The sequence below is a fragment of the Bubalus kerabau genome, chromosome 1 (genome assembly GCF_029407905.1).
Source record: "Bubalus kerabau isolate K-KA32 ecotype Philippines breed swamp buffalo chromosome 1, PCC_UOA_SB_1v2, whole genome shotgun sequence".
Classification (NCBI taxonomy): Eukaryota; Metazoa; Chordata; class Mammalia; order Artiodactyla; family Bovidae; genus Bubalus; species Bubalus kerabau.
Genome location: NC_073624.1, coordinates 63,821,288 through 63,834,395, shown reverse-complemented (window position 1 = coordinate 63,834,395; position 13,108 = coordinate 63,821,288). Strand labels below are relative to the sequence as shown.

General features: G+C 37.4%; 1 protein-coding gene across 1 annotated transcript; it reads right to left on the bottom strand.

Moving 5' to 3' along the window:
- Positions 1–10,957: 10,957 nt before the first annotated feature.
- LOC129641571 (olfactory receptor 6C2-like) lies at positions 10,958–11,899 on the bottom strand. Its single transcript, XM_055566250.1, is given in 1 exon segment — positions 10,958–11,899. A coding segment is annotated over 1 exon segment (939 nt). The 5' UTR covers positions 11,897–11,899.
- Positions 11,900–13,108: the final 1,209 nt, after the last annotated feature.

Below are 13,108 nucleotides of genomic sequence, written 5' to 3'. Positions count from 1 at the left end.
AGAAAATGAAGATCATGGCATCTGGTCCCATCACTTCATGGGAAATAGATGGGGAAACAGTGGAAACAGTATCAGACTTTATTTTTTTGGACTCCAAAATCACTGCAGATGGTGATTGCAGTCATGAAATTAAAAGATGCTTACTCCTTGGAAGGAAAGTTATAACCAACCTAGATAGCATATTAAAAAGCAGAGACATTACTCTGCCAACAAAGGTCAGTCTAGTCAAGGCTATGGTTTTTCCAGTGGTCATGTATGGATGTGAGAGTTGGCCTATAAAGAAAGCTGAACCCTGAAGAATTGATGCTTTTGAACTGTGGCATTGGAGAAGACTCTTGAGAGTCCCTTGGACTGCAAGGAGATCCAATCAGTCCGTCCTAAAGGAGATCAGGCCTGGGTGTTCATTGGAAGGACTGATGTTGAAGCTGAAACTGCAATACTTTGGCCAACTAATGCGAAGAATTGACTCATTTGAAAAGACCCTGATGTTGGGAAAGATTGAGGGCAGGAGGAGAAGGGGATGACAGAGGATAAGATGGTTGGATGGCATCACCGACTCAATGGACATGGGTTTGGGTAGACTCCGGGATTTGGTGATGGACAGAGAGGCCTGGCTAGCTGCAGTTCATGGGGTCACAAAGAATTGGACCTGACTGAGTGATTGAACTGAACATAAACAAGTTACCTGCTGCTGTATGACGTTAAGAAATTATTATAAGCAACTGAACAAACCCATCCTGAGGAATTTAACCTCAGTTGTTTGTACTTTCATGGTCACGGAAGGACAAGGGGAGACAGGATGAGACAGGAGTTGGAGACCAAGGACAAATGACAATTCCTTTTCAATTATTTAACTTGAATTGGATCCTGCAACAGAGAAATGACATTAGAGGAAAAACTAGGAAAATCCAAATAAAATCTGTATTTAATTTATTTTAATTTTACTTAATTATCTTTTTCTTGAATCTTTGTCTCTTCTGAGACTCTCTCCTCTCTGTGCCTCTGTGGACTTGCCTACCGCAGTGGGGTCACCTGATGCTCCATGCGAGCTGAGGCCATGGGCACTGGGGACTCTTGGCAGGAGACGGTGTGCTGCTCTGCCACTGACTCGCTGGCGCGGGATGCACAGAGAATAAACACAGACTCATGACAGCGATGGAGGAGGCACCCTCACTGCCTGCCTGGCCTGGCCGTGACCAAGACCCATCCTTAAATCTGTATTTTAGTTATTAGTATTTGCCTACAGTATAAATTCTTTAGTGGTAATAATTATACTGTGATTATGCAGGATGCTTCCAATAGGGAGAGCTGGGTGAAGGATATCTGGGAACTGGCTCCACTATTTTGTCAACACTTTTCTAAGTACAAAAGTTTTTCATAATTACAAAATTTACCAAATAGAAATAAAAAAGAAAACTGAAAAGCGAACAGCAGTTGCAGAGCACTTTTTTTCTTTCTGGCAGTATGTTGGGGGCAGTTCTTCACACACATCATTTGTCTGGTACAATATCTACCAATCCTTTGTGCTTCTTCAGCAATATTTTTGTGGTGATGTTCATTTTATGCCATCTATGACTATATAGGATATCCATTGAAATTAATGTTTATAGTTAAATTACGGCTTAATGTTAATCATAAATGTGTGAATTGCATGGATTTTGTCTATACCTTATAAGGCAAAATTATAATATTGACTAATAGGACCGGAAGTGCTTGCAGTTTTTGACCCATTGATAACACACTCCTGTGATGAGGATGTTCATGTTTAGAAAGGACTGTTACCTATGAAGCAACTCTTCAGAGTGCTTCCACCAAAGAAGGACCTTTGCTTTCCACAAACCAAAATGACATCTCTCTACAAGTTTAAGTGAAGTCTGTTTCCTGATACAGCTCTGTTCATTACCAGCTTTCCACCCCTGCTTTTCCCTTCACTAAACTGATACTGAAACCTGAAAGTTTAGCTAGTTTTGGCTAGTGTACTTACTTCCTACAAAAACTTTTCTTGAAACTTCATTGTATAAATTCTCTGCTTCTCTTTTTCCCCTCTAGCCCACTATACTTCTCTGTTACAACTAAATATGTGAATGTAATTTTATTGAGACTGGGCTCTGTCTTATTCATCGAGATTTCACAGCAGTTAACCTCATTCAGCATTTATTGAAAGCTCAATAAATATGTTATTGTAAAATTCATAAATGCACGATACTGGATGCTTGGGGCTGGTGCACTGGGACGACCCAGAGGGATGGAATGGGGAGGGAGGAGGGAGGAGGGTTCAGGATGGGGAACACATGTATACCTGTGGCGGATTCATTTTGATATTTGGCAAAACTAATACAGTTATGTAAAGTTTAAAAATAAAATTAAAAAAAAAAATAAATAAAGATAGATCAGATCAAAAAAAAAAATAAAATAAAATAAAATCTGTAGTGCAAAATTAAAAAAAAAAAAAAAAAAAAAAAAAAAAAAATTCATAAATTTTTATGTACTCTTCTGACTCAGACCAAGGAGTGTGTTTTTTCATATAGTGAAATTTCCATTCTCTTTTATGATACATTCTTTAAGTATGTAATTCCACTTGAGGTTCCCCCCCTTTTTTTTTTTCTAACAAGGGTTGATTAGATACTTTTATATTTTAGCTTGAGCTATAAATGATCTAAAATGCACATACTTTATACACACCATATATAATCTCAGTTGTCCATTCTCTTTCATTTTAAAAATGAGGTCATTAAAATATAAAAATCATTCTTTGCTACTTGGCAGCATAATAAAAGACTTCTGTCCTATTTAGTCCTGGACTAAAAGAAAAAGTTATTTAGAAATTTTTTGCTTTGACCAGAAAGTACTATATATTTGGCCTTCTCTCTGATAACTTACATAGCAGCTAAGTCAAATATTTCCTATCCTTCAGTCATTGTCAGGATACCTTGTTACCTTCCTATGTTGCTGAATCAAAAGATAATATTTGGCTTAGAGGCTTCAATTAAATGGTTACTTGGAGTTTCACCTGGTTGTTTTAAAAAGTTCTTTTCTTATCACTAAGAAAGTTGGATATAAGCTCCCACTTGGTGCCTAGTCCCACAGTGCAGCATAAACTAGGCTTCCATTACAAGGAAGTACTGGGCATGTTTTGCCTAAAAGTTAACCTCCTCGCCTCAACACCAGGTTAAAGGTCATAAAGGGGCCACCAGAGCATTTCTGGTGGTGGGACAGGAATGAACTGTCTCTGCAGCCCAGGTACCTCCCCTCAGTCCTGTCAGCACAACTCCAGGTTATCAGACTCCCTACCAACCACCACAGTCAGCCTGTGTGTACTGAGGACAGAGACTAATCTTTTCTTCCAAAAATGCCACTATTTTCTTCTGCTACTCATAGTCAGCCTTTTAAACAATACTCTCATTAAATTAATTGACACTGATATTGATACAGATATTAAAAAACTGGGTTTCCATTAATATGTCTAAGACTATTAGAGAATTTGGTCACCAACTGATGAAACATAAGCACATAAATCACTCAATGGGGATACAGTTCACATAATTTATACACAGTTTTTGTTTAAAATGAGGGTGAGTGTCCTTCTAAAATTCCCCTTCATTTAGACGAAATTCATCATATTGATACATAAAAATAGCTAATCAATGACTCTCCTATAATTACTACTCATATTGAGAAGCCACATTTCATAAGGGGTGGTTGAAACCTTTCATAAAATATTAAAATGACAAATCATATTGGTTATTTTTGTAGAAATACTTTCCTCAGAGGAAACTATTGTTCTAGTGTTCAGAAAAAGGAAAGAAAATGATTAAAAAAAAAAACTTCTCTGATAGTTGTAACCTCAGATGTCCACTGAATCCGAAAGTTGCAAAGGGTGAAAAAAGTCATCAAGGAAGATCTTATGGTGGGGAGAGAGGTGGGGAGAGATGTGGGCGGTCTCTGACCATTCTTAGGAGCACAGACTCCTACTCACAGAGGGCTCTGAAGTTGGAGAGTTTTCACTAAGTCATCCTCCATCCACACAAAATGATTTTTTCAATAGAAAACCTACCTCCCAATTAGCCCTGGATACCTACTCTGGAACTGCAAAGCTAACAGTAGTTTAAATGGCTAGGTAGGGCTCTTCTTCTGCCGTTGGGAAAGTTGATATTCTGTTATTTCTGGCAGAGGACGTATTTCTAAACTGGCAGAATTTCTCTTTTAAAAAAATTGACCTAATCTTTAATTAAGTGAAACAAAGAAACATATCCTTGGTGGTCCTGTCTTAAACATTACTAATGAATCTCTTGTGTAATAGATTTTGGGGACTGGGCAGGAAATACAGACCTGGGGAAAATGTCCTCAGAGAGGTACCTGTAAATAACATTAGCATTGGAAGAGTCCAGGTATGCAATGATTAGTATCAGATTACAAGACAAAAGGCAGCCTTCTGTTATTTTATTTCAACATTATTCGAGGAATTTATAAGATGATAAAGACAATTTTTTTCAATTTGTTAATCCTGTAAAAATATGATTGGTGGTTAGCATCAGTATAAGTAGAGAATGGCAACCCACTCCACTTTCTCACCTGGAAAATTCCATGGACAGAGGAGCCTGGTGGGCTACAGTCCATGGGGTCACGAAGAGTCAGACATGACTGAGTGACTAACATTTTCATTTTCAAGTATTCCAATAATAATAAGGAAAAAATCTTTTATCAAAAGAAAAGGAAATGTGATAACTTATTGTTGATAGTTTTAAAAATACTTCCCAGATCTTTATAATTCTTTTGTTTTTACATTTCATGGGACTTTTTGTTTTAAATTGAAGTAAAGTTGATTTACAATATTGTATTAATTTCTGCCTTATAGCAATTCAGTTTTACATACACATACGTTCTTTTCTATTAGAGTTTATCACAGGAGATTGAGTATATTTCCTGCAATATACTGCAGGACCTTGTTGTTTATCCATTCTACATACACTAGTTTCCACCTGCAAACCTCAAATTCCCATTCCATCTATCCTCCACTGTATCTTCTTTTGGCAGCTACTAGTCTGTTCTCCACCAACTCGATGGACGTGAGTTTGAGTGAACTCCAGGAGATGGTGATGGACAGGGAGGCCTGGAGAGCTGCGATTCATAGGATGACAAAGAGTTGGACACGACTGAGCGACAGAACTGAACTGAGTCTATTCTCCGTGTCTGTGAGTCTGTTTCTGTTTTGTAGATAAGTTCATTTGTGACATAGTTTAGGTTCCACATATAAGTAATATCAAATGGTATTTGTCTTTTTCTGAGTTACTTCACTTAGTATATTAATTTCTAGTTGCATCCATGTTGCTGAAAATGGCATTATTTAATTATTTTTATGGCTGAATAGTATTTCACTGTATATATGTACCACATCTTCTTTATCCATTCATTTTGACGGACATTTAGGTTGTTTATCATGGTCCACTGTATTTCTTTACTTATTTATGGTATTATTCTATTTCATTAAAATTTTCAATACATATTTTTGGATATGTTTACATATACTTTATATTTATTCATGTTCATATATCTTATATTTAGTTTGCTTTATAAGCACATTTAATAATGCTTTCTCTATGATTTGATTCTAATATATCTATATGTTATTTTCATCAAATATCACTTTTATGAGTTCACTGAACATCTTAATATATAAATTTACTTCATTCCCAATATTTGGAACTACCCACTCCAGTATTCTGGCCTAGATAATTCCATAGGTCCATCTTTAATTATCAACATACAGAGATATCTAATATTTTTAATAACTAAATTTATATAACTTTAATCTTTCTTTATAATTAGTACCACTTAATACCTAGAGACAGACATTCTGGAATGTGAAGTCAAGTGGGCCTTAGAAAGCATCTCTATGAACAAAGCTAGTGGAGGTGATGGAATTCCAGTTGAGCTCTTTCAAATCCAGAAAGATGATGCTGTGAAAGTACTGCCAGCAGATTTGGAAAACTCAGCAGTGGCCACAGGACTGGAAAAGGTCAGTTTTCATTCCAATCCCAAAGAAAGGCAATGCCAAAGAATGCTCAAACTACTGCACAATTGCACTCATCTCACATGCTAATAAAGTAATGCTCAAAATTCTCCAAGCCAGGCTTCAGCAATATGTGATCCATGAACTTCCAGAGGTTCAAGCTGGTTTTAGAAAAGGCAGAGGAACCAGAGATCAAATTGCCAACATCTGCTGGATCATAGAAAAAGCAAGAGAGTTCCAGAAAAGCATCTATTTCTGCTTTATTGACTATGCCAAAGCCTTTGACTGTGTGGATCACAATAAACTGTAGAAAATTCTGAAAGAGATGGGAATACAAGACCACCTGACCTAGCTCTTGAGAAATTTTTATGCAGGTCAGGAAGCAACATTTAGAACTGGACATGGAACAACAGACTGGTTCCAAATAGGAAAAGGAGTACATCAAGGCTGTATATTGTCACCCTGTTTATTTAACTTACATGCAGAGTACATCATGAGAAATGCTGGGCTGGAAGAAGCACAAGCTGGAATCAAGATTGCTGGGAGAAATATCAGTAACCTCAGATATGCAGATGACACCACCCTTATGGCAGAAAATGAAGAGGAACTAAAGAGCCTCTTGATGAAAGTGAAAGAGGAGAGTGAAAAAGTTGGTTTAAAACTCAACATTCAGAAAATGAAGATCATGGCATCTGGTCCCATCACTTCATGGGAAATAGATAGGGAAACAGTGGAAACAGTGTCAGACTTTATTTTTGGGGGCTCCAAAATCACTGCAGATGGTGACTGCAGCCATCAAAGTAAAAGACGCTTACTTTTGGAGGAAAAGTTATGACCAACCTAGACAGCATATTCAAAAGCAGAGACATTTCTTTGCCAACAAAGGTCCGTCTAATCAAGGCTATGGTTTTTCCAGTGGTCATGTATGGATGTGAGAGTTGGACTCTGAAGCAAGCTGAGCACCAAAGAATTGATGCTTTTGAACTGTGGTGTTGGAGAAGAGTCTTGAGAGTCCCTTGGACTGCAAGGAGATCCAAATAGTCCATTCTGAAGGAGATCAGCCCTGGGATTTCTTTGGAAGGAATGATGCTAAAGCTGAAACTCCAATACTTTGGCCACCTCATGCGAAGAGTTGACTCATTTGAAAAGACTCTGATGCTAGGGGGGTTTGGGGCAGGAGGAGAAGGGGATGACTGAGGTTGAGATGGCTGGATGGCATCACTGATTCGATGGGCGTGTGTCTGAGTGAGCTCCGGGAGTCGGTGATGGACAGGGAGGCTTGGTGTGCTGTGATTCATGGGGTGGCAAAGAGTCAGACACAACTGAGCAACTGAACTGAACTGAGCTAAACTGAATAATTAGTAAGTTTAGAAACTTATTTATATTTCTTCTATTTATGATAAAAATTATTTCTCTAAATTTCCTATATAAATATTTTTGCACATATAACCACTTATATACATGACATTCTTAGTTTTAGGTAGAAACATTTTTTCAATTTATGGCTTTGATATATCTTTTTTACCAGATGTGTTAAAAATATTTGTAATCTCAGTGTGGGAAAATAAATCATTAGAATGAATGTGATTTGGTGGATAACCTTCATAGATTGTTTTAGAAAAAAACTCAGCATTTTTCTTTGTACGAGAAAGAGTTCTTTCAACTACAGAAAAATAGATGCTCAGTAGACAGTTCAGTTCACAATTTTGTTTGCCTTAGTCTAAGGGGACATCTGTAGAGGGTCCTGGGAAGAATTTCCTCCAATAACAATTATATGAATCAGAAAATAAATGAAAAACCAACTCCACTGCAGTAACGACAACCCTCTCCGCTACTGAGAGGGTGAGAGAGACCTTAAGAAAAAAACTAGGGGTGTGCACGTAGACACAATTCCAAATAAACTGGCCCAAACCTCACTGAATTCTTTTTCTTCTTTTGTACACTACAACACTATCACTTTTTTTTAAACAATTTCTAAAACACACTTATTAATTTATTCTGTCAACACTTATTGAGAACTTATTCTATATTCTGTACCCTATGTCTCTTCAGGTAATGGTGGCTTTATCCCAAAATGAAAGGCTACTTTTATTGAATGCAGGGCAGACCACAACTTGTGATGACTCAGCCAAATAGCATTTGAGAGACACTGTCCAACTTCAGGGACAATGTCTTATATTTATGACACATGAAAGAATTTAGCCAAATGACTGGCATTTCATACAGGTGGCCTTCTCTAGAATTCAGTAGGCATAGGGCGAACACTCCTGTGGCTTGAGTATGAATTACACATATACACATTTGGGAGTTGCAAATAAGTCTATTTTCTTTTTCCCCAGGGAAGATTGGGATGAGATTCAAGATTTATAGAATTTTTTGTGCTGAACAAAATTTTCTATTAAGTAGCAAAGCAATTGAGTTTCCCATCTGTTATAAAACACTGAAGTGGTTCTAACTTTAGTTGTTAGTGTGAGTTCTGGGCTTCCCTGGTGGCTAAGACAGTAAAGAATCCATTTGCAATGCAGGAGTTCTGAGTTCAGTCTCAGGATCCTGTGGAGAAGGGAATCGCTGCCCAGTCCAGTACTCTTGCCTGGAGAATCTCATGGACAGAGGAGCCTGGCAGGGTCACATGAAAGGCAGAAGTGACTAAACAACTAAGCACGCACACATAGGCACTCCAGCTAGATGAAATAGACAGACTTTCCCAAATTCTCATCTTTTCAAAGTCTACTTTGAAGTTAATTCACTGGCAAAAGGGAAGATATAGGGGGATGGACTAATTGGATTCTATTAGCTGGTCAAGTTTAAGAGTTACTCCTGGAAGACATCTGGGAAGATGAAGAGATTAACAGCTTCTGAGAAAACTGCCTCTCATTGCTGCTGCTGCTGCTGCTAATTCACTTCAGCTGTGTCCAACTCTGTGCGACCCCATAGACGGCACCCCACCAGGCTCCCCTGTCCCTGGGATTCTCCAGGCAAGAACACTGGAGTGGGTTGCCATTTCCTTCTCCAATGCATGAAACTGAAAAGTGTAAGTGAAGTTGCTCAGTCGTGTCTAACCCTCAGCGACCCCATGGACTGCACCCTTCCAGGCTCCTCCGTCCATGGGATTTTCCAGGCAAGAGTCCTGGAGTGGGGTGCCATTGCCTTCTCCAGCCTCTCATTATTTCTTCCCAAATAATACAAAAATGGCAAAGTGAATTCTACACCAGAGGTGGACAAACATTTTCTGCAAAAGGTCAGATAGTAAACATTTTCACCCTTTTGGGCCCTGAAGGTGTCTTTTACATACTCAACTCTGCCATAAAAGTAGCCGTAGATATTATGCAAATAGTGAGATATACAATCTTTTTTTATAAGAACCAGTTTGGGTAGATTCTACTCTCAGGCCTTAAGTTTCTGTGTATTGCTCCAGAATGTGGGCCTTACTCCTAAGTAGCTTTCCCAGTGTTCAGCTAGAATCCTATCATTGAGGAGACATTTATTCACAAGGGCTGTTTACTTTGGCTGGGCCAAAACTCCAAGCCCAGTGACTGCTTCAGTTCAGTTCAGTTAAGTTCAGTTGCTCAGTCGTTTCCGACTCTTTGTGACCCCATGAATTGCAACACGGCCAGGCCTCCCTGTCCATCACCAACTCCCGGAGTTCACTCAAACTCACGTCCATTGAGTCAGTGATGCCATTCAGCCATCTCTGTTGTTCCCTTCTCCTCCTGCCACCAATACCTCCAAACATCAGAGTCTTTTCCAATGAGTCAACTCTTGGCATGAGGTGGCCAAAGTACTGCTTAGCCTCTACTATCTCTGTCGAGTACTCAGCATTATCACTGGTCAATGTGGATTAAACTTTCCCTACATGTGTTTAGTCAGTTGCTCAGCCAAGGACACAAGGGGAACTTGTGTCCAGATTCCAGTTCAATGCAGCCCTGACTGGAGGATACTAACCATTTCAGCTGACTTGATCTTGCCAACTAAACTCAGAGAGACAGTCATGTTGAGCTTAGTCTCTGTCTCATAGTGTGAACTGAACGAGCGCTAATTGTGGACTCCATTTACATAATTTTCCTTTTATAGAGGGAAATTTGAGCTGCTTGTCAAAAATTTTCTCATATACTCGATTCAATTCATGATTATTTAAAAAAGAAAATATGGTTTCAAACTCCTTTTCTGACAGAGATGGAAGCAAAAGTACTAATTTTTGTTTTATTCTTTTTGTTTTTATGTGTGCATGTGTGTATGAGTGCTAACACTCTATTGTTATACAGGTGTGGTTTAAAAATTTCACCTGTTTCTTGAAGTAAACTCTCTTGTATATTTTGTGGATCATTTTTGTTTTCAGATGTTTGATATTTATTTTCATGTTTGGCTTACAATATGATTTAGTTGACAAGCTTATTTTGAGTTCTTTTATTTTAATGTTTGTCTTGTTAATACTTTAAACAAAGATGAAATATTTCTTCCTATGTGTCACATGTTTCAGTATATTTATTGAGGAGTGTGATTGTGAAAATTCCTCAGTTGTGTCTGACTCTTTGTGATCCTATGGACTGTAGAGCCCAGCAGGCTCCTCTGTTCATGGAATGTTCCAGGCAAGAATATTGGAGTGGGTTGCCATTTTCTTCTCCAGAGTATATTTATTATACAAATGCAAGTTAAAGAAGTCCAGCAAAACTATTGTTCTGAAATTTTCCCAGGAATCATAGATAATATATTTAACATGGTATACAATTCTTTTTTTGAATAATATTAGAAAAACTTAGTGAGAGGTGAAGGAAGATTTTGTTTCTGAGAAATTCTCATGTTCTTTTGATGACATAAATCATTTTGATTGAGATTACAGAGAGGGATAAATGATTTGTTCTAAGTAGTTTCACAATTAGGATTTCCAGAGAAAAATGTTTAAGCAAGCAATACATTATTTTTATCTGATGGTTTAAATCCAGTATGCTCTTAATTGTGTAAGAAAAATGCAATTTTTTTTATTATGTCACTGACAGCTTGTTTCACCTGTTTGTTCCTCAAAGTATAAATAAAAGGGTTCAACAGCGGGGCAACAGATGTAGTGAGCACAGACACCCCTTTGTTAATGTCCACCTCTTCTTTGGCTGAAGGCTTGATGTAGATAAAAATACAGCTGCCATAGGTAATGGAAACAACAATCATGTGAGAAGAACAGGTGGAAAAAGCTTTTCTTCTCTGTGATGCAGAGGGAAATCTTAGAATTGTCCTGATGATATACACGTAAGAAAGAATAACCCCTATCAATGTAATGATGAATGTCACCACTGCACAAATTATAACCATCTGTTCAATGAACCATGTATCTGAGCATGAGATGTTAAAAAGAGGAGCTGCATCACAGCCAAAATGATCAATGGCATTGGAGTCACAGAATTCTAGTCGGAGGCCCATACTGAGTGGTGTGATGATGATCATCAGCCCAGAGATCCAGCAGCAGAACACAAGGATGGTGCAGACTCTACCATTCATGATGGTCATGTAATGAAGGGGTTTACAGATGGCCACGTATCAGTCACAAGACATGGCTGCCAGGAGAAAAAACTCTGTGGCCCCAAAAAGTCCAGTGAAAAATATTTGACTAGCACAGGCGTTATAAGTAATGGTATTGTCCCCACTTGATATGCTATACAGGAATCTGAGAATACAGACCGTTGTGAATGAGATTTCTAAGAAGGAGAAGTTTCTAAGAAAAAAATACATAGGTGTTTTAAGATGAGAATCCAGGAATGTTAGAATGATAATAGTCAGATTTCCAGTAATGCTCAGCATGTAAGTAAGAAACAAGAAGACAAAAATCAGAACTTGCAGCTGTGGGTCCTCTGTAAATCCCAACAAGATGAATGTTGTTATGACTGTGTGATTTCTCATGACCACCTTTGATGTTTTAGGTAATCTACATGTAAAAAGTCTAAGAGATGGTATCCAAATAGATAAAAGAAAATAATTTAAAAAAATCAATGGAATAGAAAACAGAAACAAGAGACAAGATGAATATAATCAAAAGCTGATTCATGGAGAGGATTAATAACATGGATAAAACTGTCATTGAGATTGATCTTGAAAGAAAAAAAAGATGGAATTTATCAGAAATGTGAGGTATGGCATCATTATAAGTTATACAGCTATTTAAAAGATAAAAATGTCATGTTTTGAAAAAATTTGCTAAATGGATTCAGCAACTTGAATGAATGAGTGAATTCTATGAAAAATACAGTTTACTAAAGTTAATGCAAGATTAAATATCTAACCTATATAGTTCTATTTTTAACATTATAGTAAACAAGTGAAAAGTAAAAGTGTTAGTCACACAATTGTGTCAACTCTTTGCAATCCCATGGACTGTAGCCCACCAGCTTTCTCTGTTGATGAAAGTCTCCAGGTAAGAATACTGGAGTGAGTAGCCATTTCCTTCTCCAGGGGATATTCCCAACCCAGGGATCGAATCCAGATCTCCTGCTTTGCTGGCAGATTCTTTAACATCTGAGTCACCAGGGAAGCCCAAAGTAACCAAATACATATTTAAATTATTCTACAAAGAGAACTGCAGCCTCAGATGGCTTAATTGTAGTTTCCTACCAAACATTTAAAAACAAATAGGGAAATATCATACTATACAAATCCTTTGAAACATCTGTTGAAAGCAAAATCATAACATAATCTGATGGAACTGACACTGTATATAGACAAAATATGATAATCATAATGAAAAGGAGAAAAGTAAAGGATAACAATTTTTTCTGTTACATGCTACCTCCAGTGGCAAAATATATCAAAGTGGCTTGTGAAATGTTCAATGCATAGATTATAATTTACAGATCACACACAAAATTTTAAGAAATGATATGGTAAAAAGCATTCTATAAATTCAAATGGAACACTAAACTATTCAATTGAAGGCAGGAAAGTAGAAACAAAAGAATGAACTGCAATGGGAACAAAGAACAATCAACTAACAAAATGATAGAAGTCCAAACATAAATGATGATACACTGCCTATAAGTGATCAAAACATATCATGGTAATCAAAAGAGATTATAAGAACAATTAAGAGAATTACTTTTCTGAATGCTATATACAAGC